General features: G+C 45.8%; 1 protein-coding gene across 9 annotated transcripts in view; it reads right to left on the bottom strand.

Annotated features, from left to right (window-relative positions):
- Positions 1–24,391, bottom strand: part of RERE (arginine-glutamic acid dipeptide repeats) — a 232,582-nt gene that overhangs the window by 128,361 nt on the left and 79,830 nt on the right. For 8 of the 9 annotated variants that reach the window (XM_048067313.2, XM_048067317.2, XM_066982188.1 and 5 more), the window contains one exon: positions 12,996–13,066. The exons of the other annotated variant lie outside the window; for it this stretch is intronic. In XM_048067313.2, coding sequence (XP_047923270.1) covers positions 12,996–13,066 — 71 coding nt within the window. Of the gene's footprint in view, positions 1–12,995; positions 13,067–24,391 lie in introns of those variants that run through there. 9 annotated transcript variants of the gene reach the window in all.

The following is a 24,391-nucleotide window of genomic DNA, read 5'->3' as shown; positions in this document are numbered from 1 at the left end:
GGTGGTGGGACCTTCTTCACATCCTCTGTCCCTGCAGGCTACGCCGAGCGTGTTCAGAGCCTCGCTGCTGCCTGCAGGAGCAGAGCGAAGCAGGCCAGAGGTGGCCCTACCCCGGCAAAAGGCAGGCAAGCAAATGGGGAGGGATGGGCCACGCTACGACTTAGTGATCGTAACGACATCTCACTTTCCTTAAGGAAAACCATTTTGAAAGTGGGAAAACAAATTTCCTTAATGAATTATCTCCACCGGCTTATGAAGCATAACAATGTATCTTCGGAGACTTCGCACAGACGCAGGAAATCTGACAGTGCTCAAGTACCCCCAGATGACCAGAGAGAAAATTTCAACTTCAATAATCCTAAAGGTCAGAAGCATTATTAAACATGACAGATGCCCTCACTATTCAACACCGGAGGACATGGCTAAATCTGTTCCAGCTCCATTTTCTCTTGCTACATGTAAAGCAGCAAATGTACCATTTAATGCATATTTTAAAAAACTAGAAATAATATTTTTTCTTCTCTCTGTTTCCAAGATGACAGCTACTGATTTATTTAGCAGTCAATTATCTCAACCCCAGGTGCCGGAAAGAGCCAGGTTTACTTTGCTAAAAGGAAACAAGACAATACAAAAGCAAAAAAAAATTCAAAAGGTGCTAAAGACCGCACTGCCATGACAAATGCCTTAAAAATCTAAAAATATGGGTGAATCAAATGTACAGAAGGATGCAAGTGGTTCCTGTATCTCCAGTCAAGCCCCTGCTATTGTACTACGTCCGCAGAAGTTCCCGCGTACAAATTATCAGCCACGTATGTCCCTCTTGGCGAGGCACAATGTGAAAAGCAATCCTGATTACATACCACCACGAGTGGTATATTCATGTTTTCCCCATTTGCAGAATATCTGCTTTTGTCCTTGGCTTGCAGACAGGAACAGGGGTGGGGAGAGCATTAATGGGATTTGTTTCAATTGCTCCTTCCTCCTTTCTTTTTTTTTAAATTAGGAAAAAATAACACAATAGCAATTCTGCAAAAAACGAGCCTGGGATTTCACAGCGTCCTATTTTTGTCCCCGCAATTCTCAGAATTCCCTTTCCTGTTTTACACACGAGTTGGCTCTCAAAAGCAAACAGCTTCACAAGGAAAGGGAGCGATTCACTGATCTAAATCAAGCTGACAAGCATCAGCAACTCCCTGGAAAGCACTGCCTGCCATGGCGTTTTTTGGGGGGCACGTAAGGCGTGCGCACGCAGACCAGCCTGGTGCCAGCGGTGCAGGACGAGCAAAGGGCTCTGCTGCTCCAGGAAGGGCTTCAGCAGCCTCACACAGGAGGCAGCGAAGGGCTCCCAGAGCCTCCGCTGGGTGAATCCCCGCCAGCCCGCGGACAGGCGGCCGCTTCCCAGGTGGCAGGAAGCCAGCCCTGCGAACTCCGGTCGCTCCAAACGCCCAGCGCTGCAAAAACAAACGGGGCGATCGCATGGAAAAATGAAATTGTGGAGTGTTCTGTGGGGTGTCTGCTCCCTTCTTTCCCCCAGATGTAACCCATAAATCGTACGGTCTGGGCTTCGGTTGTACAAATCTAGGGCACATGGAGGAAGAGCTGGATTCGAGCCCTAAAATGATGTACATATCGTCCTAACTCCCAGCTGTTTAATCCCTGTTCTTAACAATGCTGCCATCTGTTTTAAACCCCCAAATACGAACGTTGTCTCCGTCTGCAAAAGGCGAGGCGCTATTGCGACACCTCAGCTCCGTACGGATTCGGCTGGTCGCGCCGCTGCGTTACGCTGTGAAAGCTACTCAGAAAAAACAAACCGAAGAAAGCCCACAGAAATCCTGAACGCTCTTTACTTGACAAAATAATGTCACGGATGGAGTTACGGATCTCTGCCAGCGCCGGCCAGGTCTGACTGCACCTCCACGCAGCCCTGGGTGTGTGAGATACGCTGCGCTGGCTGCTTCGGGCTTGATGCTTTTTGTCCCTGCCTTCAGAAGAAATACGACAAAATTAGACGAATATTGCTTTATTTTACACCAAGTTGAGCCAAACTCCAACACCCACGTTAACCCAGAAATCCAGAGCAGGCTCAGTCCTCTCTCTGCAACTGTGATCTCTCATCTGAAAGACATTCCACATCGCTTGCTAATTTAACACACCAAAGGCAAGCAAATCAATTCAGCGCTTGCAGAGCAGCCTGTTAGCACAGAAGGATTTTTTTTGTTCCACGTACGTGCGAAGCCCTAACCCCACCGCGCACCACAGCTTCACGTCTGCGTGAAAACTCAAAGTGTCATCTGGGCAGAAGGAAATCACAAATCTATCGAGGAGCCTTGTGAAAGGGAAGGGAATTATCAACATGGATTCATATGCATCTGGAATGATTTTAATACAAAATGCGCCCGGCAAATCTCCCTGCGCTGCTGACAAATCACCAGCTGAGGTAAATCCCAGCTAATGAAACATTGTAAGAGAGGCTCTATTTAATAATTTAGCCCCTGTCAAGGAGTTTGTATTGATTCTTGTTTTCAGCGCAGGGAGAGAATGTTATCTTCAGCCTTACAGCTCGATGACAGCATCAGTGAATTTAATCACCGTGCAGCTCCTGCCATGCAATCCTTAAACTGTCACCTCTGATTCTTCATCATCCCTGCCACTTCCCTCCAAACCCCTCTCTGCCCACATTTTCATACTAATCCCCTGCCCCACGCGTGCCCCACCGTAATCGCGGCGGCATTTCAATCTGCTTCGCATTAGACCTAACAGCCAATCTCATTTGCAGGCTAAATTTTTGATTTTAAATAATTCAGCGCTCCTTCAAACGTCTCGTTCGTCTCCCTCTTATTAGCGAGTCGGCTCGGGATCCTAATGGCCAGCGGAGCTGGGCTGAAGGCAGCCTTGTGCGATCGCAGGACGGCGGCGGCTCGAGCAAAGGGTTGGAGCAGAAAGGAAATCTTTCAGCCTTTCTTGGCCGCAAAGGGGAGACGAAGCTGGAGAAGCCAGGATCTCTATTAATCAGCGTTTTTTCCACACCAAAATGGAAAGGTCAAGCTGCCTCATAACCGGCCAGGAAAAATTAGCCACAAATTAATTCAGCTGCAGTTCAGGAACAGAACATCAATTCATCTACAAACAGAACGAGGCTTTTAAATACATAAATGCTTGTGGCTACAGAAACCTCACCCAGAGATTTGCATTCAAAAGCATCAGCTCCTATGAAAGCGCAGGGAATAGCAGATCCTCGTTTTAACATGTTTCCTAAAACACGAGGCTGCATGCGGGAAGAATACAAAGGAGAGGAAGCATGCGCTGCATAATTTAGAAAAACAGATCTCTTAATTTTTCCCTCCTAATTCCCAGGGAGACGCAATGCTTTCCATTTTATAACCCTTTGGATCACAGTAAAATGATCCCACAGGCCCTCCCAGACAAGGTCACCATACACAGATTTTCTATTACAGGGCACTAGCGGCATTTCACAACTGTCTTTTTATGCACTTCTGCCTTTCCATCCAGACTATAAATTGTTACAAGGCCCTGGGGCAATCCAGCTGTATACTCCATTCAAATCAGGCTTCAAGGAGAAAGCACCACAGTCAAGATGCTTCAATCAAGTAAACATACAGGCACAAAGGGCAACTGCATCACGACTAATAATGTTTTCTTTTATAGGGCAAATGCACCGTTTTTCTGTTTTAAAAGCACCGCAAGTTTCTCTCTGATGCTCAGATTCAAAGTGTAGCCCATTAGCATTTTAAATGTGACACCAAATTAAGTCGAAACACGATAAATCAGAGGCATGCTGCTAGAATCCATTTGCTGCTTGGGTTCTCCCTCTGAGGGAAAAAAGGAAAAACCTTAAAAAGGAAATCTGGACTCATTTATCAAACGCTGGAAATTCATATCAATAAAGGTTTAAATGGGACAGGATTAGAAGGCAGATTTCTTATTACCACTACTGGAGGCAAGGTGTGTTTTATTTGCACACGTTAGCGTGGATCATGGGCAGCGAGCTCGCTGGGAACACCAACAGCCACGCGGCGGTGCCGGCTGGCAGCGACCACGCTCTGGTATTTCTGGTTGTTCACCCAACTTCTCGCCTCACCTCCAACTGTTATTGCAGAGAAAAAGCACAAACTACTCGCCTGTCAGATCCGCTTTCCCCTTCTTTTTGGATGTGGCTTTCTTCCCTTTCAACTTAGAAAGTAAGCTGCAATTGCCTTTGTTTCAGTAAATTAATTAAATTTTAATCAGAACACTTGTAAATATAACATCCTGTGATCACCAGTGCTCTTACTGGGGCTGGAAGTTGAAATTGAGGCAGTTTCTCATTCTGTTTTGCTTCTTTCTCCCAAAATACTAGTATTCGGTCATCTCATTTCACCGGTGATCTCGGCATACAGAAAAGCATTTCCAGCATCCAACGCTCCTTGCCTGACTCAATTTCAGTGCAGACGTAGTAATCAAAGCTGGGTACACACGCTTTTAGGTGCACCACATAATTAAAGCATTCATATTTTAAATGCACCTACCACTGTTGTGTCGTATTTAAGCCAACAGCTGGTTATTCGGGAACGAAGGCACCTCCTAACCCAGAACCACCTCGCCTTTTGGCCATAACCCACTGGAGCAGCTTTGACGCCCCGCTGAGCAGGCGGCTCACACCACTGGGCAGATCGAGAGCTTGGTGCAAGCCACCTGCACCTCTGCTCCTCCACACACAGCACCAAACGTTTGCTTTGGAAGTTCTGCTGGGCTCGAAAGCAAAACTCCTGCGGGATTTCTCACTCTCGTAACCTCCCAGCGCTCTCCCTAAAGCAGGCGAGTTCATGTAACTGGGAGGGACATTTGCTATGACATGGTTACCTAACGAAGAGCCGGGCACAAGATCCTTGGCTCTACAACGGCAGAGGTTTCCACCTCAAATAACTCCTTGGGAATTTCTAAAATGCCTCCTCCTGCCTCTCTGGCAGACCCACGGGACACAAAGGGCAAATTACTGCAGCTGGCCAGCCCTGCCAGCATATCCTGGGCACCAGTCCTGCAGCCAGCCCGAACATCCTTGCTACTGGAAGCCACTGGCTTTCTGGAAGGTGAAAACAAAGCCAAAAACAAACCCTCCTCTTCCCCTAAACTCCTGAGAGAATAGAGGAAACTGCTGCTGCTCGTACTGCTGAAGGCAAGCCATCTGCATGCCCACTGATACTCGCAGGATTGATTTCTGCCTTTACCAAGACTCACTTCTGGAAGCAATCCTTTCAGCAGCAGCAGAGCTGGGTTCTTACCCTTCATCAACCTCAAATTCCTGATTTCCTTTGCCTTTCCTGTAAGCCACTGATCCATGCCGAAACAAAGCTTTGCTTTTCTGGAGATTCTGCACCAGTTACAAGCTGCTGGCTAGCACCACGCATCGCCTCCTCCCTTCAGTCGGCAGGGTTGGACGGAGCATCCTTCCAGCTCACCGAGGTCCTAGTGCTGAGCATCAAAAGCCATCTCAATGACCACCGTGCACGCATATTAATTGAGTGCCTGCATATTAATTGGATTTTCTTCCACAAGTCAGTCATCTAGGTTTTAGTCATGTATTCGTATCATCTGGAAGTAATCACAATCAACATTTTAATTAAGATAAAGGGAACGGACTGAATTTTAGGACTTGTTACCATTAACGAAGATTAAGAGAAACTTCACTTTAGAAAGATTATAATACAAAGAAGAAAACCATTAAATACTATTTCATTAAAAACTACAACTATGAAGCTATATCCTCAATCTGTCGAGAAGCCAAACCCATTTCGTCAAATGGCCTTATCCAAAGGGAATTCAGGGAGAAAGTCTATTTTCAAACCATAGCCTTTAATTAAAAAAGAAAAACATCTTTAAAGGCCATGGTGGGGGAGTAGGGGGTGAAGAAGCCAAAAATATTGGTGCATGAAAGAGAAACATGAGTGCCTGAGCAGATCCTTAGCTATGTGCACAAGGAATTCAGGATAATGTTCTTCTGCCAGAAACTCAGAACAAGGAGATCAAATGGATCTGGGCCAGGTCTGACTTGCTTGGCAGAGCTTAGACTTCAATTCCTGGACCACAATAGTATTAAGATCTTTTATAGGATAAGTAACTGAAATCAGGCTTAAATCTGAAGGACTGCATGAAGTGACTGAAGAGACTGTATCAGTTTTGGAAAACTAGCATTTGTGCGACGAAGCAACATTTGACTCCCAGCTACTTATTTCAGAACCACTGAAGTTCAAAACCTTAGGGTCTGAAGACAAATCATCTCTGTTCACTTACTCTGCATTACCAACTAAAACACAATCCAGTTGTTATTCTGCTGTCTATTTGTAAAACCGAAGCATGTTTAAGAAGTTGTCTGAGAAGGCTGTAGATTATTATTTTTTTATTTTTTTTTTTTAACATTTTTGACCTGAGCCAAATTAAACCAAACAAGAAGTATGCTGGAAGAGAGAGCATCTTCCCCTTATCCAAGCCCTTTCATAACTTTGTGATGACCAGAAAATCTGTGTTTATGACAGCAATGGGCTGCTTTTGAAACAGCTGCATCGTTAAGAATTCAACTGAACTATTGCAGAGTTCAGTCAAAAGCAGCAGGCTGCCGTACAGGGGACATCTCAGCGCACACAGCCTCGATTGTGGTTTTCACACAGAAGGAAAAACTTATCAGTAAAACATGGGGGAAAGATGTTTTAAAACACGCACCTCAGCATTAATTGCTTCTATTTTATTGACCTGCACATGTGACTTAAGCTCCAAGCTGTATGACTGTTCTAAAACAAAAATTGGTAAATGAACCCTGAATTAAATGTTAATGGATCCTTTTCTTTTTTTATACTGTGCTACCTTCCACCACTTTCCTCCTTAAAGCTGTCCAAATTACGTCAGTGGTGCATTAAAGCCACACTCCCGTGCCCTTTTCCAAGCTGTATCCATGCAGTCCAGCTTTCCAGTTGTACTTTGCTGTTTCTCATGAAAAGTATCTGCAAAGTAACTGACACCATAAGATGGCCAAGAGAAGCTTAACAGTGAAAGGGTAAGGGAGTGTTTCCCAAGGAAGGAATTAATGCTAAGAGAGGTTAAGATGGTGTTTCACATCAGTAATTGCACAAAATAACCCAGTCAGTAGAGAGGGAAAAACACTGATGACTTATTTTGGTTTAAGTACAGTCAACCATCTCATACTTTTTGACGGACTAAGGAAATCCCAGTTTTAAAACTGAAGTTCAATCACTCAACAGGGACGAACCAAAGCAAACAGGAAGCATCTATAGCATATCGCCTCCTTAGGCACAACCTGACACCCCATCACGTTCTCCAAGGAAAGGAGGAGGCAAAAGCTGTGTTTTAAGAGTCAGTACCTCCAAGTATAGTAAATGGGAAATTGAGGGGGGAAAAAAATACATCAGTAGATTTCCAAAGATCTTGCTCCTCCTAACATTTATCCACAGCACAGTCCTGGGTGAGCGGCACAGGTGCTGTGGCACGGCGCAGCATCCGTCACAAAGACAATTCACATTGTCTCTAAGCACCGCACATCGTTTTGCTTTGGAGAGCGTGTCTGCTCCAGTGCCGCGTAATTTGTATTTAAGCAACTTGGCTCTGTAAGGAGCTGAAAAAAATCGTCCTTGTCCAAGCAAGACGAGACTCACAGGAAACACTTTCTGCTCCTCTGTCAAGGCTCTTCCACCACCTCCTGCTGTTTCCCTTCAACAAAAAGGTTAACCAACCAGGTTACTGAATGCTACTGCAGAAATCAAGCCTTCTAGTGAAAACATGATGCTACGCTCAGGTTTTTAAGTGAAAACACACGTGTTCCTAGCACACGAGGTCTGTTGTCATCAGTGCACAACATCCGTGCCAAACACGCACCTGAATATTTCCAGGATTAAACTTAAATCACATTGTAACCAGCGCTACCTTATCAAAGCTGTATTAGCAAGGAAAAAAAAAGGCTATTAGTGAAGACATCTGGTAGAGTTAAAAAGAAGTTCAAGTAATGGCACTGTCTGGAAACCTGTGGCTGTTTTGTTTCTTGCAGCAGCTCCATTACTGCACTGTATTAGATCTGCGCGTCTCTGGAATTTAATAGATCTCTGCACAGAGGAAGCTTTGCCAACTAGATCTGGTTCAGATCAGGCTACAGTGGGTTTGGCAGCGCTCTCCGCCTCTGAAGAGCAATCAATAAAATTACCTTCATGCTAAGTTCTGCTGCCTGCCAGATTTACAGACTTCCTATAGCATACCTTTCAGGCACAGCCGAGATGGTTTGTCACAGGGCTACCAATCACCCTTACGTTTACATCCCCGTGCCTCCATCAGCACCTGACAGATACCAGTAATCAGTCCCAGGGATGCTGTCACACCGAACGAACGCAGCGAGAAAGTTTGTCAAAGTTAATGCAGTCACTAAAATTCGCTATCAATTCAACAGACCCCAGCTAGTGACAACCGAAGATGGAGAAATTGGAGCAAAAATCTCAATTATGCGAAGACAAAACAGATTAGAAGACAAAAGGAGGAAAATATGAGCTATGAAAACAGATTTTACTTTATTTATTGAATGGAGTAAGGAAGCACACAGGGTTCAATAGGAACCAGACCAATCCTACTCTTCTAATTTGTCAAAAATGGAGCGAGACAAATCTCTGCATGTTTTCCCTGCTATCCCTTCCCCCATCCATCCCGACATCCTACCAACTTTTGAAGCTAAAAGGCTCCTACAATGGGCAGCTGGTTTTTGAACCCAGCACTCAGATCTCAGCATGCCGCCAGCAGCTGAAACGTGCAAGTGAGTTTTCACTCCCTCCCGGCTCCTGCATGCCATCAGCTTTTTAAAGCAATGCTCAGACAGATAAAAATAACAGGAGAGATCCAAGACATCGTGCCTTAAAAACACTTACCTCACTCGTGACTCCCAACCCTTTGCTTGGGTCCTAAACAAGCACTACATTTGCTTGGATCCTAAAATAATACCCCACTAGAAAGGAACTGTGTCTATTTAGAAGAGGAGCTTTTCAGAGCAATCGTCGTTTTGTGGCCAGGCCAAGTGCAAGTGCATTTGTACTTGCCGTGGCATCTTCCACCGCAAAAGGCACAAATGAAAGCTTCCCTAAAAACACACCGGTTTGTACCTTGCAGTATCTTTCATATCATATGCCACTCTAAACAACAAAGGGACCTGAAAATTTGACTCGTTTTTTTAAAATGCACCAGTAAAATGAGTTCCAGGTACTTGGCAATGCTACAAGTGGCACACAGTGCTGTAGCAAAACATCAGGGAATTGCCACCGGCTACTGAAGTACTTTCCGTTCTTATTTACCATACCACCATCAGTAACAAGCCCTCCTGCTTGCATTAACTGCATTTCTCAATCTTAGCCCCGTGACTCCCACCCAGGCAGGGTGCTCGGGAGCTGTCCCTGCAGCCGCTGACGCCTGCCCCATGTCTGAGCTCCATGGAAGCTGCGAGCAACCAGTGGGTCTGCAAACCACCCTTACAAACGTCTTACTGGGAGCGTTCACACTGAGCCACAAGGTCCATGCCTGGTCCAAGCCTCTGCAAGCACTACAAAATCAGAGGGGGAAAGAAGTGAAGGAACAGGCGATGTCTCTTCTGCCTTCATCTTTGCTCCCCAGCAGCGCTCCCTGGGCTTCCCCAGGCTTCAAATCAACTCCTTTTCAGCGTGACACCTGAGTAGTTACGGCACGCCTTAAAAGCGTGCCAAGAAGTTCTCCCAGCAGAGCAGTTCTGCTATCAGACCTGGTGTTAGGCAGCTCCCCAGGAACACAGGAGACGATGAACGCGTTGTCCAAGTGCTCGCGATGACGTTCATCCCACACGGAAACCTGCCTGACGGAGCTCCTGCGGCACTGGCAGCCCAGAAGGGACACAGCAATTACTTACAGTGCCACTTTTGCTGACAGCTTCCCTAAGACAACACTTCTAGTTAATCGTATTTTACTTCTCAATTCCACCCAGCTGTTTATACGAATCCCAGCAAGCTGGAAGGAGCCCAGGAACAGAACTGGGGAAGACAAAGGAGGATAAATGTTACCCCTGACAGCTCCTAACCCGGTTAAGCCGAGCTGATCAAATCACTGAACTTCTTCCCACACACAAACCACTTGATTTCCTGACTCAGGAGGCAGACCTACAAGACTTGCTTCGGTCCTCCGGTTGTCCCCAACGAGTTTGGGAACCAAATCTGCTGCTCCTCCTCCCAGCCCCGGCTTATCCTAAAACAAGAGCCGGTAACTCAAAGGGAACGACCAACCTCGGCAGCATCACAGCTCTGCTTCACACGAAGCTGCACGGAACAACAAAAAGCAGGACGGCAGTAGAGACAGCTGACAAATAGCAGTAAGTAAAAAGTAAAGCTTCATCATGAGGATTTTATGGCCACTGGTGAAGCGCAATCGTTCTTCAGGAAAGCAAAAGAGCTGCTCCTCTAGTATCAGTTTTAGTAGGCTGGATTCATCTTAATGTCAAGAGAAACCAGGGATGGAAGTATGAACTAATGCATGGAAGTATGCCATTGTACCTGCAATAATTGCTGAAACTGCACAGAGCACATGAGAAAACCACTTACTGGCTCCTCGGTGCCACCAGATCTAGCCACTGGAATACAAGCTGCTCCGACATTTGTAGCACCTGCACTTGTAACTTGAGGTTGTACTGCTCCACAAGTAACTTCTCCCCCATTTTCCTAAATCACTCTGCTATTTGTAGAAGTGAAGCAGGCAAAACAGCTCTTAAAAGAGATGCGCTTTCTAATACAACTAATAACGTGAGAGGGAACAAGCCCATTCAGAGGCAATATAGCATTATTTCAGTATCTCCTTCTGCTTCCTTTGCCTCCTTCGACCTGTTCGTCAAATGTAGGAAGCTTAAACACTACGTAGGCGTCATAAAACCAGTTCCTAGCTCTGCAATAAACTTAAACTCATCCAACTATGATTTAAGGTCTTACTGGAAAGAGCAAGTTGAACTCCAATTTACTTGAAGAACACAACTGAACAGCACTCGAGCCTCTTCTCAGGACTGACCCTTTTTACCCTGCAAGAAACTGTGCGTATATATCAGACAGCAGTTGTCATCTCAACTCCTCCCCGCACCTTTTTAGCGGTTAAAAATAAAAATAAAACTCCACTTTTGTGTCTGAACTGCACCTAGAGCACTGGGAAGTGTAGGCTAAGACTCATACGTGCAGCCCAAACCTTGTATTTATGATAACCAAAATGATAATGTACTTAATTAGTAGGCGACATTTCAAAGCTGTTGACTTTTTCTTCCCTGCTTCACTTGACATGTTCAGCTGAAGGCAAAACAAGACTGTTTTCCTGTTGGTATCTGGCACTAGGAGAGGAGAAATCAAGTGTCCTTTCCACTGTACATCTTTCCTTTTCCCAGCAGAAAAATCAACAGTGACAAATGCACTGAAAATTCATCTTTGCAAGCATAATCAGCATCAAAGGTTTTTTGGTGGTTTTTTTTGGTTCTGTCATCTCTACAAGTTTCTTTTATGCATTATGTCAGCAAGAAAAATCCAGCAGAAAAAAAAATAAAGACCTCAGAGCAGGCAAAAGTAAACACAAAGCAACGGTACTATTTCCATTTCAAAATACAGAAAATTGCCAGCAACACTGATGTCATATCCTTTGCACACTGAAAACATGAGAAAAGAGAAACCCCGCTATTTTTTTTTTTTTTAAAGGCACTAAAACATCATGCGATGCCCTTCCCACAGAGTTTTGCAGTAAGCTTTAACACATTGCATTAGACCAATGCTGACAAGAGAAGCTTCAGCTGTTGGTGCTGTTAACGCCCTGGGCAAGCACTGCAGCTCAGCGGGACCTTCTGCCCCGAATGGCAACTAGCACCTTGGAATTCCTTTCAAACACAAAAGCACCAGCTGATGGGCAAGAGCAGTACAGTGTTCCAACAACTGAGGCTACATTAACTAAAAAGCCAACATCTCCTTAAAAAACGAGAGGGAGGGAGAGCAGAGAGACGTGCACAGGAGGGAGCCCCCAGGTGCCAACCAGTAGCAAGGACATCAACACCAAAGAAAGCCTGCATGTTCTGCTCCACTGTGGTCTCACAAAAAAATCAACTTCTAAGGATTGAAATGGAAAATCTGAGTAAGAAAGCCTGGAAGAAGCTGAATTCTGAAGACAACAGATAGTAGACCTACACCTGTAACTACACATGGATGGCACGACAGCTTACTACATATTCCGGGCTCCCCACAAGATGAGCAGTAGGTTGCTTTTATCAAACACCCTGCTCCAGCAGGGCACAGGCCAAAGGAAGCAGAGGGGCCATGCCTGTCCAACAGGTGGCGGCTTCCTGCTCGGCACCCCAAGCAAGGGCTCCTCTGTGCAGCTCCTGCACACCGAGAAGGAAATGTTTCATGTTTTAATGTACAGATTGGGATAGAAAGGGGCAAACCGCAACTCCAACTCTTTGTTCTGGCACAGGTCCCCAGCTTTCTGCTTTTAAGAGAAGAAAGCACTACACGGTTCTTAAACGTTACGTTATTTCTCATCAACAGACGCTGTCACACTGGCCTAGCGTCTCTTTGCGTCTCCACGCAGTCCGTCGATGAGCTGAGATGAACCAGAAGCCAGCCCCCAAGCTTTGCTCCCCCAGCTGGGCTATCTGACCTGCAGCCACAGGCACAGCCAGGGCAAACTGCCCAGGAAAAAACATGAGCTTGGAGCCCCAGCGTGCCCAACTCCAGGCTCATTCCCCTGGGGATTTATAACAAAGCAGCCCGCAATTCCAACTCTACAGCCTAGTCAATCAACTTCATCTATACAAGCAGAGATCTCGGTCTTAGCAGCAAAACTCCTGCTATTTCAGAAGCTAGGAGGACTACTCGGGAGCTACGGGACGAGATGCAGGCTCAAACATTGCCATCTCACTGGAGAACGGGGCGGGGAAAAGGAGAAGGAGGAGATGTGAAAATTTTTCTTACCAGTTTGAAGTCTTGAATGCTGCAGATGAAATACGGCGTATTCGGCCGGCGACTTTCAATATATACGCAATCTTTAAAAAACAAGATTTTAAAATAATGGAAATTAACTTCTGTGCCTCAAAGAAAGACCACAAAAACAGGATAAATTAAAAACAGCCTATGCTTAGAAAGAGCCACCATTTCATTTGCATACCATGTAATTTATTCCAAGTGTGATCTAAAAATAGCAACTAGATGCTTTATGATGATAAATAAGGGAATTAGCAGCATAAAATAATTTTGATTTGAATAGACATTTTGCTAGAAAAACAAAGGAAGTCATAGCAGCCCACTGTGAAAGCAGTTAATAGAACGACCAGGTCACAACCTATGAACCAGATCAAAATAAGACAGGAAACTAATCAAATCTTTTGTGGTTAAGTTGGTATTAGGAACCTAGCACTAACATATTTTCTCTTCTAATTGTAAAGAAAACCAAGGCAACCAATCACAGATGAAATACAGCAAACTAAATTAGATTTACCGCAGGGAAGAGCTGTGCTTTCTCAAATTACATTTGACATGACAGAGACAGAGTAATTATTTTGGTTTGCTTTTGACAACTGGACTCTACAAGGTTGCTGTAAAATAAGGTTTGTTGTATTAAAAACAGTCTCGGCAATAATTGCAACAAAAGCAGTGCTTCGGAATAAAATTACAGCACAGATGGGGAGGAACTGCCTGATTAATGATGATGCCCCTAGATATCACCACGTCCACACACAGCTTGCTAGAAGGCAGAGAGGCTGCTCCCAAAGCCAAGCAGGTATTGAAGGGACAATCATTGTGTTCTCCTGTTTTTTGGAGAGCTAACTGCTGTTTAAAGACAGAAGACACAAAGAACACCAGATATTCTGTGCACGATTCTCCATGAACCTACCCACAATTTCTAAAAAAATAAAAAATAAACGAAGTCAGAGATTTTTGTAAGGCACGTTCAAAACGCAACTGAAGCCCTGCTTCCTGCCTTGGAAATCCCCGAAGCTACTCAAAACAAGCAGTTTCTAGTTCTTACGCTCCTCAGGATGCAGCATCATTTGTGTTTCACCCCCTGTTTTCGGGGATGTTTTTGTTGTTGTTTGGTTGTTGGTTTTGACGTTTTTTTGGGGCAAAGCAAGGAGATGAAGCTTGGAGTTACCCTCCAATACCTCACGCCATAACCAGAAGATGTTTGTTCCCATCTCAGTAGTGAGACCAGAAGGAGAAAAGCAGGCAATAATTCCAGCTTTCCTATCAATCACTTAAAATCAAACTGAAATCACTTCTTTTCCTTCATCCTCATTTTCTATACCTTTACCTTCCTGAGTACTGTTCCCGATCGTCTCCAGGAATTTGCCAGTCGGCCTGCGCTGCCTGGATTGCCCCGTGTCAGCAGCACGTCAAGGCATTTTAGCCCAGGTCTCTAAAAAACGAGCAGTCCCAGAAGCATTACACCTGGAAGCCAGGCATGCCGTGTTTCACGTCCAAACTGTTCACTTCCATCATCATTATAGACGCTACCCACCAAATTAACACTTCCTTTAATTGCAAAGCCATGCAATCAGAGCAGCAGCGCCTCTTTTCCCTGTAGATCAGAAAATAACCCGTACGTACAGCCTCAATTCGAGTCTGCTGGTGAGGACAGCTGAAGTTGCACATTCAGTGGCAGCAATTCGAAGACAAAGGTATTTCTCAGTTTTACCGACCAGCATTTCAATCTAGACTGGAAAAGATGCTGGTCTTCAGGAGGTTACAAATCAGGTTGGTGCCAGAGCACGTAAGTATCAAAGTCAGGCAGAAGGTCACCCTGACTCCTGCAGAAAGGAGCTCTCCAGCTGACAAGCACAGCTCGCCGCGGCCCACGTCCCCAGAGAACATGAGAGCTGGCAAACAGCTAAAAGCAATCGCTTCAACTGTCACCAGAGCCTTGCTAGGAGAGCTCAAGTAGCAGGGGCTTTTAAAAGAGAAACGGGAAAAGGTTACCCAGACCCTCCTCCTCTTCAAAAGAAAATCCGTTTAGCACAGCTGCTACTTCGTGGTGAACACATCGGGCAATTCCTTGAATTAAAAAACCTAAACCCACGGAGCACAGGTTCACAGGACGGATCAAAGGGGTGTCTCATGAGTGCGTGCAGGAGTCGTGAAACCGAGGGCAAAGTGACAGCACAGGGAGCTCCTGGGATAGCATCTTCCTCCTCCTCATCATCATCACCCCTGCCTTGTCCAGGGACAGCACCTTCCTCCTCCTCCTCCGTGCCCCTGCGCTGTCACAGCCCAAGTGGCCGCCTCCTGCCGGCTTGTCCAGCAGCCACCGCCCAAGCGATGCCCAAAAAGCCGAGGGTCAGATTTCCACTTACACCATTCGTTATAAAACAGGCTCCTCCACCCAAACAGCCCCCAGCCATCACAAAACGTGCTGCTAATCGCTTCACAACAGCATTTGTGAGGTCCAACAAGCCTGACAAAATGGATTTGAGCTGGAAATACATTGCTTATTTCATTGCAGGAATCAAAGACCCAGGATTAGAATCTGTCGGTTACAGTCCATATGGGGCCTGGCCTGTTTTGGGAACTTCTGCATGGCACAACAATGCCAACAAAACAAAGAATTCTGCTTCAACGTGGCTGTCACCTGCTTACCAGGTGGCAACCCGAAGGGAACTGAACCCCAACTACGTTTGGAGGCAATGCTGACAGGCAGAAGGATAACGCAACCGACTGCAGAGTGAAACAATCAGCACCAGAAAGGCAGGTGCTTGGAAAAAATGCATTTTAAGTACTAAATAAGGTTAAGTTTTAGAGCAAAGAATTCTGGCAGTAAAAGGAGATGGCAGGGAAGGGTTCAGGGAAGAGTTAACTCATGCAGAATTTATTGCAAGTCCTTTACACCACCACCACTGGAGCAGAGGAGGAGACACAGTCAGGAGAACACAATGCTAGAGCAACCCAAGGATTTACTAAATTAACCTCTATTAATTACGGGGTCCCAGGAAACTATGCTAGACAGCAAGGCTACGCAGGTACCCACAGAAGCAGCACCAGTTTAAAGTTTTCTGCGGCTTGTTTTTCCTATCAGTGATGTGACAAACCAAATGCCTTGCAGCAACAGGCTCAAAAGAAGTCTGATGGATGTGAACCACACTACGATGTTTTTGCTTTTTTAATAAGAAAATTATTACAAGCATTCCTATGTAACAACCCCCGGTATCTCCGTAGAATTATGCAGAATTACTTCCATTCAGATTGAGCCCAATTTGCCTTTCCCAAATGACCAATTTCAAATTCCATATTTCCTAGCTCGGATCGCAGCAGCTGTCGCAACAGCATGCATATGTGCATTTTAAAAGCTTGAAATATCATATATGTAATCAACCATCAACACCAGAAGAACTGTAATCTACTCGGCTTGTAACTCATACAGTACTTTTCATCTCAAATCCTCAAAATCCTACAGAATTTGTCAGTGACTCCCTTGGGAGGTAAGCACCAAACGCATCCTCCTTGCCTCTTCACCTTGATGGGCGTGCTTCAGTGTAGTTACTCAGCAGCCACAGCACCTGAGCCACATGAAATCCATGTTTTCCTGACCTTTTTTCCTGTTATCCTGGGTTTCCTTGCCCAATCTTTCCATTTTGACAGCCCTCTGCTCACTCCAACCAGCTGCTCAGGGTCCTGGCTGGTGCAGTTACCTGCTGGAACGGGTTCTCACCCATGCGGGAGAAATTTTTCAGGATGCGCTGGGGAGTCTGGATAAAAAGCTACGAGATTTCAGATACAGGGACCAACTTTAGCAATTCTTTTCCCTTAATGCCTCAGTTCCTCAAGCCTCCCTGTCTGGGTGCTCTCAGGCAGCACGCTGAACAAACGGCTGAGCATCCGCCTGAAACAGCGCAGACAAAAGCAAAGAAACGGAATCTGGCAGCTACCATGGATATAGCAAACACGTCGACTCGCTGGTTTGTCGCAGCAGGGAAAGGCACACCTGGCTGCCTGCCAACGCGAAAAACAAAGATGACATCCAGTTAAGGCGACTGCAAAGCAATGGAGGCCGAAGAGATAAGAAAACAAGTTAATTCGGGTGCAAGGAAATGCCGAGAGAGATAGAAACTGGAAAACCGCCAGAAGGAGGAACAGTTATGGATGCAGCCACATTAGCCGCTCAAAACCCACCATAAAAAGCAATTACTTTCATTTACCAGAGATCCTAAATGCAAATACATCATCTTGAGGAACAGCTACGTGGACCCAGGTGACAAAACACAACTGTGCATTGTTTTCCAAATGCAAACCTACACTGATAAGGCTTATGCCCATGAAAAAAAAGGAAAGTGAGTCTACAGGAGTGGCTACTGGAGACTGGAATGTGCTGTTGCACCCTTTTTTTCCCCCGATCACATACTTGTGCAACATTTCAGCTGTATGTGGCTGCAGAGAGCTTTTGCATAGACTTTGACAACTTCAGTCGATTCTCAGCGCTGTTGTGCGGGCTGCTCTGTCTCTGAGCATCTACCGCCACTGCGTGCCGACTGCAGAAGATGCCCCATCCCTCAAAAAGAAACAGCTTAAAAAAAAGAAGTCCCGAAATAAAGATGCTCCTCACACAGACAAGTTCACTTGCTTCTGAATTTTTACTGCTCAGCAGTTTTATGTAGCTTGAGTGACACGTACTCCGTGTGCTAAATGGAAGGCTGAAGCCCGAGGCTGTTTGTCAGCCTAAAACACGATGGACCCAAATGCACTCTCCCTTCAGACAGCCCAAAGAAATTCTGGGCAGTTGTTTCAACATCTATTATTCTTGAAAGGGAACCACAGCACAGGTGTGTTTCAGCCATCTACTTGCTCCTGCAATATTAATATTCACTTCATCCACCGGTCAATCCTCTCCACTTCAAAAAGCCCAACAAAACCCAGACTGACTAGAAATGCTTTTCTGTACATTTCTTACTTAAACACGGTTTGGTGTCACGTCCACGCAAGTGGACCTTCCCTTCCCAGTCGTTTGCTCTTTCCTACCCCGTTACAGCTCCATCAACCGCTGCCACCGCCCGTGCTGGCTGCTTCGCCTCTGCAAGGACTCCTTCAGCAGTGAACACGGGGATGTCGCTTGCTGGGCATGGCTCAGGACCCTCCAGCGAAGCACTCACACCACTGGCATGAGTAGAACAGCACCCACAGCCACTCGGCACCGCTGGGGACAGCGTCCCCTGCGACTGGGGAACAGATTCTACGTACCCTGCATCAGCACCACCGTGCGAAAAGGAAATTGCTGCAAGGTAAGCTACACGATCAGCTACAGAAAGCAAAAAAACGTTGCTCTGAACATCAGCAGAGCAGGTGCAGGACAGGTTCCCTGCTTGTGCTGAAGGACTGTCAGCATCCTGCGCTGATGAGCAAGTAGGGGAAGCGTGAGGCCAGCAAGCACCCAGGGAATGGGCTGTGCTACAAACCCACAAACTGCCTTCCTCCACAGCAAGTAACAGCTTCCAAAGCCTCCTCAGCCCCAACCTGTTGCACCACAGAGCTTGCTGATAACCCAAACTCTCCGACGTGGAAAAAAAACAACGAAAAACCCAGCTCCCCATAACCTTCACCGCTCTAATGGCAATATAAAGAAATCTATGTTCCCCGCACACACTCACTGCATTCTCCACCCTGAGTACATTCGCTTTCTTTCCTATTCATGTAAAACGTTCCCCTGGAGTCCAAAGTATTTCTAGGGCACGTGGTACGGAGCCATGGTTCTTTCGGGCTTCGATGCTCACCACAAGTGCCCTGGTTTGAAGGGTTACATCAGCGTGCCCACACAGAGAGCTGCTTTTAAAATTAGAGCTCACACACACAGGGGCTTCAAGATCTTTTGGTAAAACAAGCCACGACCTCACCGAGCACACAAACCTTCATCAGCTTAAAGAAAGCAGTTTATTTGGTAACCATCTTCCCCATTAATCCTTTGGGGTTTTAGCTAATGAGTCAACACTTGCATCACCCAAGCAACAAGGCCTCGGGCGCTCTGCACAGCGCTCACTTCCAAGATGTTCCTTGAAAGCCACTGACAAGGAGCTGCCTGAACCCTGCCAGACCTCAGGGCCCAGCTGCAAGCAACCAGCGGTTCAGCACATTTCCCAGTACCTTACATTCTCTCCCTCATTTTCTTCCTATTCGGATATTCTACATCAGAGTTAGATGTCCTGACAAATGGTACGCCTGCCGGACGTGCAAATGGTCACTTCTGAACCAGTCAGGTACAGCGGTGAAATGAGGACAGGGCTCAGCAGATGGCGAGTTCAAACAGCTCGCGCACAATTCTTGCGCTGTCGCAGCCAAGCAGGCTCATGTAGCCAGTACTATTGCCGGCTCCTATTCGGCCAGTGTGCTCAAACCATGCTCTGTGAATGCTTACCCTGCCTGTACCACATCCAGTGCTTCTACCTTAATGTAGAGATGGGCAGGATAGCCTTTTTTCTTTTTTTCTTTTTTCCTTTTTTTTTTTTTTAAACAAGCACTTATCCCACTTCCTCTAAATCTACAGATTCAGGTGCGCGCAGCAGAAATCCCTGTGATGCATTTGAGAAACTAAAGGGAAGTGTCCAGGCAAGCCCCGTGCTTGCTCCACCACTACCACCCCGGGTTAAAAAAATAGAAAAAGGAAAACCATCATCGAGATGGTCCCCAACCCTTTGGGAGACAAATACGTAAAAGGTATTTACATCCCATAATAGAGGTGCCTGAAACAAAGAGCTCAGCTGCCCTCACCCCTAGTGAGGAGTGGTTCCACCCCAATGGTTCCCCCAAATTCTCTGCCGCAGCCAGACTCAGTGTCACAGTACTTACCTGCCCCAACCCTTCACGGCCACCCAGAAAGTTGAATAAATACAATTAAGAGAAGGACATTAGCAGACACGGGTCATTAACAGCCAAGTGCTACCTTAGACGGGCTCAGAATAACAATTCTCACCATTCAGCAAGCTCTAAGCGCTGAGATCTGAATTTGCCGGTGTTCCAGAAACCAAACCCCAAACCCCTGCAAAGGCAGGTGAGCGCTGGAAGCAGACCTCTAACCCCAGCAACACATCCGGCTCGGTGCTTTAATACCACACTTGAACACGAGGAGGAGCGCATCGGGACCCCTAGATGCGTGGATTTACCTAGCAAAATATTCCTGCTGGCAGGTAGGGAGCTGTGCCGTTACCTCTTCCCCCTCCACGGCTGACAACAAACAAATTGCTGGGCTGATCTGTCGGTGTCACTGCCTGCTGAGCAGATTTCAAGCAACGCTGCTGGCTCCTTGTCAGGAAACAATGTGCTCGAGCCCTGTTCTGCAATAAATGGTTCAAGCAATTTACTGTGTTCATTTGAAACTCACAGGAGTATTCCCGATGCCTGGACTGTAGTTCTTATTTGGCAAATGATTTTATTATAAACTGGTATCATAGTGAATCCATTTTCTTTAAAGGGTTTCTGCTGCTGTTTAATGGACTGTCAGTATAATTTAGATTTCATCTATTTAAACTCATTCAAGCCTAGCTCCTGATTGTACAATAAATGGAACATATTTCTATTCAACAAAATTAATGACAGTTAATTGTAGTCTGCAGCTCCCAATTTTACAAAAGCAACTGTTCTGCAGCTCAGGCACCAAGCTCCAGCATTTCCCACACCAATTATTTTTCCACACTTGCCACGCACGCCCACGACACCGTGCACAGCTCCTCCTGCAAGATGCGTGCTGCTGCTGCCAAAACACGCCACAACAGAAGGGCTCAGCCCTTCGTTGGAGGGGCTCGGCCACTAATTCATTGTAGGAGATGCTCCTGTCTTAGAGTAGGTTTTCTTTTTCAATTAAATACGTTGAAAGAAAGAATGGTGGCATTAATAGCGCAGGCCACTAAAAAAGGAAAGTAATTTCCAAAACAGCCATCCAGCCTAAGAGCTGCTTCTTTAGCAGCAGATAAGGTTTACTGCTCACATCCCATTTAAAACAGTCTCTTCTGCTCTGAGCACTTTTGATAACGACACAACATTTGCTCCTAACACTTCTCGCTGCTGTCTTCCAAATGCCTACCTGGCCACACACCTGTCTCGCAGCCCCGACTGGATGCATGTCAACAGCTCCTCACGGCCACCTATTTATAAAGCACTGTGCAAGACAAAACACGAGCAGCACCACAAATGTACCACACAGCTACGTGACTCCAGTTTTTATTTCTATTTTTTTCAGATATCCTCATTTGTTTCCAATTAAAAGCCTCAGCGTGCAACATACACCACACTCCTAAGGAAGAACGATCGCCGTGGAGGATCTCTCCGACACCTGAGATGCAAGCATTGAGTAACACAAAACCAACACAGACGTTAAGGTCTCCCCAAACCATCTGACCAATGTCCGCCAACATCCCAGGGCTCAGCACGCAACTGCCTGATGGGCACAAAAACCTCCAGAGGTTTGGGGACAGAGGCTCTGTATCACAGATGCGGGCTGGGATGCTCTCGTGCCCCTTCCACTCCCTCGTTTCCAAGCCGTCTTGACATGGCTCTGAGCTCATGAAATTGTTCTGCTGGACCCTGCATAATTATAACCCTGCTCTTATGTGCTAAGCAAGCACACCAGGACGGCTTGGAAGAGAAAACCCATCTATTCCCATGCCTGCCACAAACACTAACTGGTTGCTGAACATCTCCCCCTTAGCCACCCTTTTGCTAATTATAGCCCAACACACTACACCACCTCACAAAGATACCTACGGGCTTTATTCATGCAACCCTCAACTGGAAAAAAAAATACAGCCCTTATCATTTCCCTAGCACTGGCCCAACCAATTGTCTTCCCAAACAAACGGGCAGAAAGTAATCCATTTTATGAGCTGCTGGTGCAGCCCTGAGCAGGAACACCTGTGCCAAGAAGAGGTGCCAGTGGGTGCGGGTATTTTCACATCATTCTGTGTTCAAAGCCCCGCAGTCCCTTGCCTCAGGCCTGCTGCGATGCACACGCTGACAGCCAGGTGAGGAAGCTTCAGTGATGTGCTCCCTGTTGGCTGCTAAACTGATGCTCAGCTACCTGCTCTTTTTTTCCTTTTTTTTTTTTTTAAATCAAGACTGGCAACACTGAAGAAGACATCTGTATTTAAAAAACAATCAAATAACACATTTTCTGAAATTATTCTCCTATTGTTTAAATTTGTGAACCGCTCCGAGATGCCTTTAACAGAATAAATTAGTGCAGCAGCTGTAAGGCCGATCCTACAGCAGAAGAGTATTCACGTTGTGTCGACGTGGTGATGTTACATTTTCTTCCTTCGTTTTAAAGCAAAATAATTAAGCTAGTATGCTAGACAGCTGCTTCAACAAGAAATGCCCACTTCAGGGAGAAAAAAAAGATTTCCTTGCTATTAAGGAAAGAAGAGTACAATTACCTCAGTAAAAACACAAGCATAACTTCATTTTAAACCAAAGAAAATGAAAATCATTTCTACATTTAGGTATATTCCTTTCCTAAGCAAACAATGCAAATAAAATGTCTAAGCAACCTTCTGCTTGGAGCACGAAGCGAGCTGCATCGCTCCCAGCACAGATGTTATGAGGAGCATTAGGAGCACACCTGGCACAGGTACTGCCACCAGAGCTGGCCACGCTCTTACTATTTATCCGGTGGTCAACAGAATACGTGGCAACTTCCACTGGGCAAAAGCAGGAAATGCAGCTGGTAAATTAATACAGGAGAAGTTCAAACTCTTAAGTGAAATACATTGAGGACAGGCCATGAGCAATTACTGCAGCCACAGACTCACTTTCCCTCCTTGAAAACCACGACTTCAAGGAATCCCTTCCCTCAGTCGCACTTCCCCCTGTTGCTTCCCACACCGTGTTTTTATTTCCAGATTGCCATTTGCCTAACTTTGGAACAGCACGCTGCCTTCCTTCCCCTACAGCGTTCCTCTATGGTCAGTCGCCATCCTCCCACATTCGCCCTCTGCAAAAATAATTCCCTAAGCCAGCCTGCAGAACTTCTTGGATACGTGTCCTACAATTACCCACGGTAATTAAAGCTCAAGCTTTCATTAGAGCGGCAGTGGCAGACACAAATAACCACCTTACCAGCAAGGCCGTCAAGGGAAGTTCCTCCTCCACTCTGCAACAGCTCCGCAGCACCCCTGCTTTACCAAACTGGTTTGGTTTTCATTACAAGCTCCTCAGGGAGCACGTTACGGAGATCACTGCACACAGCACACATTGCAGTGAGCTCACGTGTTACCTTGAATAGTATTTTGTTCGAGGAGTCAGTGATGATACCGCAGCAGACAAGAACACAATAACAGTGTCTTACTATTCAGTTCAGCTTGTTTTCTGCTAACAGCCTGTATACAAAAGAATTAGTTAAAAGCAATTAAGTAGCAAACATTTTGCCACGTAAGCCTAATTATTTTCTAGGAATACTATTATTCACCTACTCTATCTTTACAAAACTTCTTTTTGGAAAATAAAATCTCAAATTTTGAGAATGAAAACAAATTATAGCGGCTGTTATAAATAAAAGAATCCAGTAGTGAAAAACAAGAATAGCACAAGTTTCAGCTGCACGTGGAAACTGTTCTCTATGGATTTCAACTTCAAAAGAAAAAGTTCCTGTGATGCTTTTACACACTTTGTTAACCTTCCTGATGTTTTATGTCTGACCAACTACTACTCCAGGTCTTTGCTCTAGTTTTTCTGTCTTTTAACTACTGCTGCATTTGTTTCCACTAAAACAGCAGTCAAAGACAATCTCTTGTTCTGGCAGGTTGTTAGGAGCTTTCTTCATCACCGTTCCCATATGCAGCAAGGTTGCAAACACAGCGGCACCAGTGTGCAAAACAGGGGAACTCTTCTAAGCACGCTAAGCAGCGCAGCTCTTCAGGTTATTCCTACTCGCAGCAGCTCAAAGTCTGTCACCAAATACCTGGTTATTTCGGTGCTCTAGCTTCATCACAGTAACACATTTGCAAACGAAGAGGGAAATACGTCGTGCACCATGCCCAAATATGCGCTCACTTCAGCTCCAAAGCTTCCGAGGCAAGCAGATGGTGGCAAAGGCGCCGAGCACGCACGCAGGCGTTCAGCAGCACACCTCCATGCAAACCAGGCCAATCCACACAACAGACAGGAAAGCAGGCTGCTCACAGACCTCCCAAAATCACAACGCACAGCTGAACCAAGTACTTCCATTCTATTTCTTCCTTCTGTCCTAGTGTAAAACTCAGATTTTTAAGATTTCCCAGAATTACTTTTTTTTCCAGCATTTTAGCAGATCTAAAAAAACTCGCCAGAACTTCAAGGTTGATAGCAAATACATAATTCATACATGTATTTGTGTATTTTAATTCTGGCGTGCCCGCCTCTCTCAG

Source organism: Anser cygnoides, chromosome 23, assembly GCF_040182565.1.
Source record: "Anser cygnoides isolate HZ-2024a breed goose chromosome 23, Taihu_goose_T2T_genome, whole genome shotgun sequence".
Classification (NCBI taxonomy): Eukaryota; Metazoa; Chordata; class Aves; order Anseriformes; family Anatidae; genus Anser; species Anser cygnoides.
This window is presented reverse-complemented; position numbering and strand designations above follow the sequence as displayed.